The 7,978-nt window shown below is 37.4% G+C and overlaps 1 protein-coding gene across 1 annotated transcript; it reads right to left on the bottom strand.

The window, feature by feature from the left end:
* Window positions 1-5,019: 5,019 nt before the first annotated feature.
* LOC112001051 (uncharacterized) lies at window positions 5,020-5,571 on the bottom strand. The gene has a single exon (XM_024033214.2). The coding sequence runs from the start codon at window positions 5,353-5,355 to the stop codon at window positions 5,086-5,088; it is 270 nt and encodes an 89-aa protein (XP_023888982.1). The 5' UTR covers window positions 5,356-5,571; the 3' UTR covers window positions 5,020-5,085.
* Between the last annotated feature and the right edge of the window lie 2,407 nt (window positions 5,572-7,978).

Here is a 7,978-nt window from a genome sequence, read left to right on the forward strand (position 1 = left end):
AGTAAGACTAAAGTATATATTTATGAAATTGGATTTCATAAATATATAATGAATAACATTAAAAGATTAAACCGGGTACTCAAGGATTAAGATGTAGTAATTTACAAAGTGGCAGTCTACGTTAATGACTTTGTATTACTACGAATATTTTATGAAGGGGTTGCATGTATAATAAAGTAAATAACACGTACAAAGTAAATTTCAGAATTAGAGAAACAAGAGATCGAATGAAATAGTCCCAAGTGCTTCAATCTTTGTTTTGAAATTCACCGCTTCAAGGTACGATCTCTTGTTTCTCTAATTCTGAAATTTACTTTGTACGTGTTATCAATATCGAATGAAGTAGATCCGTTTAAAACTTATTTTCCGCTGCATTTATCTTTATATCCATCAAGAGGCTATTGGGCCCACCTTTAGCCATAGTTGAATATGGCCCGTGTTGTACTCTTCTCTTCCCCTAAATCCTGTTACTTCCATTGGGCATCCCTGAATCCTTTTCTCCGAAATTCCTGCTGCTTAGAGACTGCTTAGTGAAATAAGATTTACAGAAGCACCTGTATCCACCAAGGCTCTCTTGATGGGAATCTGATTTATAGATACTGCTAAGTAAATGGGCCTCCTATGATCCAAGTACCCAACTTCCATATCCTCGTCACTAAAAGTGATCTCACTTGATTCCTACAAGAGGGCTATGTTGCTTGTGAATTCAACTGTTAGACATTCTATCCTTGCCCTAAAGGCAATGCTTACCAGGGCTTCTGCAGCTATTGTTCGCTCTTTCACTGTGAGTCCCAATTGGTTGAACAAATTTTTGAACTTGGAGCTCTTCTGTAAGGTGGTAATTGCTGCAATAGGCAAGGCTGGACTCTCTTCTTCATCCTCCCCTAGATCTACATAAATCACAACTGCTACTACACCCTTCCCTTTGTGGTTTGGGAGTGCGCTTCTTTGAACTTCTTGCTAGGACAGCTCTAGAGTCCCTTCCTTGATCTTACGGTGTACCAATCTATGGAGTGCCTAACATTCTGCGATAGGATGTTGTAGTAAGTTGTGTAAGCAACAGAAGGGTGGGTCCCTTCACTCTTCTTCTATGGGCTCTCTAGAAACTTGGTTAGGCTTAAATACTCCGTCCATTATCCATTTGTCTAGGAGCACATCTAGCTCCTTTGGAGTGCATGGTAGTGGTGGAGGGGTATCATGTTCCCTTCCGTCAGCTTTCCTCTTTCTTTCGCCAGTGGATAATGCCATAGCCTGTGGAGCGCCTCTTTTGTCTGAGCTCGACCTCACTGACTAAGCAATCTTTTTGGCCTTTTGCAACAACTATGCAAACTGAGAGATTTCCAAGTTTTCCAAAGTGGCTCTGTACTCCCTCATCATATTTGTCATACACATTTCCACCAATGTCTTTTCTTCACAATGATCATAGCAATCAAGTGCTATGTCTTTGAATCTTTTGATGTATTCCATTAAATCCTCACCATTCCTTTGCTTAATTGCTTGTAAAGTCACAAGCATTACTATTTCCTCTCCATGGAAGTATTTAGTGCAAAATACATCTACCATGTCATCCCAAGTTGGGATCGATCCTGACTTTAGACCAATGTACTAGGTATATGCACAGTCACATAGTGATTTAGAAAATTCCTGAAGACATAAGTCCTTATCTGCCACATAGGAGCCAAGAGTATCAACAAACTTGCTTACGTGCTCGACAACACTTCCCCTCCTGCCATTGTACTGCATAAAGACTCGCAGTTCATATCTCTCTGGATATGGTTTGTTGAGTATCCTTAATGGGTAAGGAGGTCTTCGTGCATAGAATCTCTCCTTAGGCACCCTTGCCCTCTCTTGCTCCAAGAGAGCCACTACTTCAGCCATAGTGATAAAACGTTGTTACGTATTCTGCGGAGCACCTCCAACTGGTGTCTCCTCTTTGTCTGCCGCATGCTCTGGGTCATGCTAGCTCCCTTTCTCCTTCGTCTTGTCTGTTTTCAGCTAACGTATTTCTTCCATCATTTGTTGATGTGAGTGCTGCAACAGTTACAACACCTCAATAAAAATGTTGGCATCATCAGTAGGGATCCTCAACTGTGGTGGAGGTTTAGCCCCTATTCTGTTGACACCCTGAGTGTTATGGATAGGAGAGTTAGGACCAATCCAATTGCAACTCACCTTGGTCCGGCTTGCGCACAAACTATGCCCCATTTGCCGAAACTTTAGTCACATGCCCATGACAAGTGAAGTTGCTACAAAAGAGTTATAGCGGATAAATGTAATAAAATAATGATAATAGAAACACATTACTGTTAGGCAAAATAAGTAAGAGATTCTTAATTAAAACAAGTAGAAAGAGCACGTTATAGGTGAAATTGCAAAGACAAGAGAAGAAACAATGGCAATAGGTGGCAAAATCAAAGAAGTAAAAAGATCAGTTTGCCGTGTTTAATTGTGTTACGAGGCTAAGGCCAAGGAGGGAACGACTTCCTTAACGTAGATAACCTCACAGGATAATCCTGCTGTAGAAATTATCCAATTTGAGGGAACGAGCCTGAATGGCTTGTGCCCAAACGAGTTCTTTATCCTCAACAGAGGGTAGGCTTTTAGAGGGAGAGAAGGGATTTGGCCTATTGGTGCATGCCTGTCGTTCTACACTCCATATTTCTTTTCTTTCTCTTTTCTCTCCCTTTTTTGTTACTTTGATTCTTTCCCACCCCTTTCTTTCTTTCTCAATGCTTGCTAATGTGGTGTTATGGTGATGGTAGTGTAGTGATTCTCCTCTAAAGGTTGCTATGTTTGTGGTTGTGTTACTGTCCACAGCAAGGACCCTTTATATATTGCCCACCATGACTGTTTTTTTTTTTTTTTTACCATTTTAGCCTTTAACCACTTTTGTCTAGTTTAGGGTGTTCCTCCCAACAACTCGCTGGTTTGTCAATTGTCTAGCGACCACTACTTACTTGTACTGGCTGTGCCACTTTCCATTACTAGACAAAGAAGGCTATTTTGTTTACTTGCTCACCGTGGCATTCTCTCTTATTATCTCTCATGGCATGCATCTAGTGGTTCCAACTCATCCTGCCTTCTTTTGGGTGGTATGTCATCCTAGTAGGACATCACCACCAAAAGAATATGAGCGAGAATCCCAGAATAGGCTTTCCTTTCTCTCCACCGCCAGACCATACCCTCTCTTACCTCTAGCCCATGAGTGGGTATTAGCTGGGTACAAGTTGATAATGTCTGGGCCTTGTGCGTGCTCCACTTCTTATGTACGTTGAAAGCTTGTCTGTTGCTCATGCATTTGCCATGGTTTAAAGGCTCATCTGTTTATTCTGCAGCTTATCCTTGACCTCTTATAACGTGAACTATTTTCTGGTCTTTCTTTCTTTATTGGCTTGCTCCTTTCAAGGACTGGGCCTTGCTTGATCATGGTTTTTTTACTTTTAGCCCATTCTTTGTTCTTTCCGTAGTCTTGTTGTCATTCCTACCATATCACTCTGCCATTCCTGTCATAGTGCTATTTTACCCACGCTTGCTGGGCCTCTTTAGGCCTACTGCCTATTCTTCTCTCAATGACTCAATGTGGTTATTGGATTTATACTCATGGTACTTTGGGCTTTCTTAACCCATTACATTTCTCGTTGGCTCCTTTGTCCCATTTCTTTCTTCTTGAGTATCGTTGGCCCATTTGCTTTTCTTGGACATCCTTGGCCCCTTTTTTTAACTTTGCGTTCTTATGGGTTTTTACTAACTCTTTTGAGCTTCCCTGACCCAATTATCTTATTTTTCATCCTTGGGGCTCATGGGCTTTCCACTAACTCCTTATTTTCTTGCTTCATTACCTCAGGCTTATTGTGGCTCATTCTCACTTTTCTACATCTCATAATACCCATGAGTTTACTACTTCTCTCTCTGGACTCCTTTAGACCCATTTGCTATCCTCAAGTCCCATTTATTTACTTTATGGACCTATAATCCATTGTTCCTATCATTCGAGCTTAATAGTTTTTTCTATTAATCTACTAACTCTACTCTACCCATATTTTTGGGCTTCTTCCTGATACTAGGCTTCCAAAACAAGTATCAACAATGTTTTTATTTTTTTAATACTAAATAGATAATTTAGTTTTGAATTTTAATATATTTCTTACTTGAATGATCAAAAAATATTTTGTTCTTGTTTTGACATTCTTAAAGACAAATTTCTGGTTCCATCCTAAAATGCCCCCACTATGTTTAAATGATTTTTTTTCCTCAAGTAGAAAAAATTTAATAAAAAAATAAATTAAAAAAAAAAATTGGCTTCCCACAGGGTGTCCGAACCAACTTACGTGCATCCCGACTAATTCCCACTCGCCCAATTGAAGCCAGAGCCTCACCCAATTAAAACCTTTATGTTCTTGCCTTTGGCCCCCAAAATTTTATGAGCTCCTTTCTTTCAAAACGGAAAATGTGTTGAATTTTCTAAATTCTACTAATATTCAATAGGTTCTAACCCTCAAGAATGCAAATGCAATACCCTTGTCTTGATATACCCAAGCAACAAATTCGGGCTCCATCCTTACTGTTGACGGACAAGGTGGCAATTTTCTTAAAATGCTTATTAACTTCTTGTCATTGTAGAACTCATCCAAAATCTTCCAAAAAAAAAAAAAAAAAAACTTTACATTTTCTGATTGCAATTTATTTTCTCCGGTAGAAAGGGAAATTGCACTTCAAAGAAAGATTTTAATCACGTTTCTTGAAACAGAAACTATAAAATGGGTAAATAAAAATCATTTGAATATTTCTCAGTTCTGCTTTATCCTGTTCAAATTCGACCAAATTCAATTCATTCTATAACCCAAACATTCCTATAAAAACGAAGATAACAAACAAAGTGGAACAGGTCACAAATAGACAAATATTAGCAATTCTTGGCAAAAATGACTATAAAAGTTGAATACTACAAAAGCTCCGACTGGTGTACAAAATTGACCATTAGTAAATGAAATTGGTAGGGATAAGGATAACAGACAAAAATTTGGGATGAAGCAATTTATATTCATTCAAAACTTAGACACATATTTACAAGAAGTGTAGGGGGGATCAGTTAGGACCCCAACAACTCAAATACATGACTTTTCTCAAAGACTCTTCACTCTGCTTTAGCTTCTCGTTGTTCACTTTACTCCATATAGCCGAGGAAGACTGAGCTGCGAGTTTCTTGGCTTGATAGTATGATCTGATATTGTTCTTCGCATGCTGTTGAACTAACCTTAGAGGATAGTTCCATCTGCAAACACCTTGGTCTTTCAAGGCCTCAACTGCACCGATACTTGCTGCCACCATCCAAGAAGCTTTACTTGTTGCACTCATACTTCTTTCTTGCTCTAAACTGGAACTGAAATAAATGGGAATTTGGAAGTTCGGAAGATGAAAAATAGACTTTGGGTTTTGAATTTTGATGGTGTCCAATGTAAGGAAAGGGATCTTATATAATGTGTGAAGAGAGTGGCAGGTGAGAAGATTTTGGGAGCAAAACTATAGGCAGTTTTGCCAGCAGTTTGGGAGAAAACCCTGGTATTTGGACTCCAAAACCATTTGCTTAGCTCATACGTTCACTCAGAGCAGACAAAACAATAATGGAGCCAATTCGGACACTAGTGGGTATGACAAATGGATAAAGAAATGATAGGTGGGGTTGCTATTAGTTGTTTTATTAGACCGGGATTGTAAATGGGAAATGCAGGGGAAATTTAGCATCAAGGTACAAAAAAAGTGTAATAGTTGAACTTGTATCTTAAAAAAATTTACAATAGTACTACAGTATCAACACAAATTTGTTATAGTACTGTAGCATAATTGTAAAAATAAAATATTCTTTTTTATTCAGTTTCTATCTCTGACTCACTTGTCTCCCTCTCTCTTCTCTATTTTCTCTCTGTCTCCCTCTTCTCTATCTGTTGACGTGGGGGGTTAGCTGTCATGGGTGATGGATTTCTAGATCAGCGTGGTGGAGACCAGTATGGATATCGGCATTAGAGACCGGTGTTTGGCTTCTTTTGGTTTTTCTGGTCCCACTCTTTGTTCCTATAGTCACATTCCAATCAGTTTCTTTGAATCGACGTGGTGGCGAGGCTGGTGGCGCAGCTGAGATTGGCAAGGTGGCTGGAGGTCAGGGTAGTGAAGATCGGCGTGGAGACCAATGTGAAAACTGGCGTGGAGGTCGGCATACAGACCGGCATTTGGTGGGTTTGGTGATTCTATCCTTTGATTCTCACCGTGGCTATGACTGGTGTTTGGATTGGTTGGTTGGGTTGCTATGGGTTTGTTGGGTTTTTCGTGGGTACTTGGTGGGATTTATTTATTATTATTTTTTTTTTTTTTGGTTTTTGGTTCTGGTGAGATTTTGTTGGGTAAAGGGTAGTGGTGGTGTGGTGGGCAAGGTGGTGGTGTGGTGGTGATTGTTTGTTTAGTCATGGTCGGTGCTAGAGGTTGAGAGAGAAAGAGAGGAAAAGGAAGAGAAAAAGAGAAATAGTAAAAACAAAAAAACAAAACAAAACAAAAAAAGAATATTTAAATAAAATGGGGAAAAAAATAAAGTTTTTGGATGTTGTGTGTATTGTAAAATGGTATGGTATAATTGATAAAGTATCTTTTTGGAATGGTAAAATAGGATATGATGACATTTGCCATTGTAAATGCTCTTATGAAGCAGACTTAAAGGGGCTTGCTTTCAAGTCTTAACTTTTAACCCACCGATTTGATAAATTTCGATGTAATCAAATCCTATTGACGCTCAGGTTAATTTTTCAAAGGTTCATGAGTTGAATTGATAATAACGGTGTATTTGGATACCACTTATTTTGCTAAAACTAAAAACTTATTACTGAAAGTACTATAGATAAAGGTAAAAGTTAATTATAATAGTACAGTGAGGCCCATGAATAGTACCAAAAAGTGCAGTGGGGCTCATGAATAGTAGCAAAAATAAATTAAATAGTAAAATAAGTTTAATTTTCCATCTCAATCCAAACGCACACTAAATCTTTTGAAGCTCAAGTTTAGGTTGGTGAGATTTTTAACCTAAGTAATGGACCCAATCCATTCTATTAATATTTTTAAAATTATATGCTTTTTAAATTTGTTCATTAAATTAAAATTTATATGCTTTTTAAAGTTGTTCATTAAATTTATTCCCTTCTATTTTATTAGGCATAAGAAAATTGTCACAACTAAAAAGGACACAACTTAACCCAATCACTTCATGTTATATAGGGTTGGGGATTTACAAACTCAAAGGGTTTAGATTAGGTTGAAAAGTACCTTAAACCCAATCCCCATATGATCCATGCACACCAATAATGTAGGAGAGGATATCTTATGAGACCACCCTTTGATTAAGGCCATATTTTGTTTTTTGTAAGTAATAAAGGGAGGTCTTGGAATGTATAGATGCATTGCTTGTAAAAAAAAAATTGATTCCATCACTGTAATTGAAAATCTATAATCCTAATTAAAGTAATTTTCAACGTTTCATTAAGAAAAAAATTAGTGAAAAGAATAACCTAGTATAAACTATAAAATCTAGAAGTCAATTTTAATTTTGAGATAGTAAAAGGTTGTACCAAATCATTTCTATTCCTTGGGTCTATTTGTGTTACCTATTTGTAGAAGAACATTTTTTTTTTAATCACGACATTAAATTTTGCATTTTGGAAAAGTGATTTTTAAAATTACATATAAGTGTTTGTTCAAACTCATGAAAAAAGTGGTATTTTTGTCAAATGAGTATTCGGAGAATGCTTGTCTAAAACTATTGTTTCAGGTGCAAATTACTTAAAAGGACTAAACTACAACACCAATATTTGGTCATAACCAATCTAAGACTAATTGTTTAATTTTTTTTTTTAAAATTTAAATTAAAAAGGTTACACATGGAGAATGAAGACACCACACCTCAAGAAGTAAGTATTTGACAATTATTTTATAGTTGGAA

The sequence above is a fragment of the Quercus suber genome, unplaced genomic scaffold (assembly GCF_002906115.3).
Source record: "Quercus suber isolate HL8 unplaced genomic scaffold, Cork oak 2.0 scaffold_1420, whole genome shotgun sequence".
NCBI lineage: Eukaryota > Viridiplantae > Streptophyta > Magnoliopsida > Fagales > Fagaceae > Quercus > Quercus suber.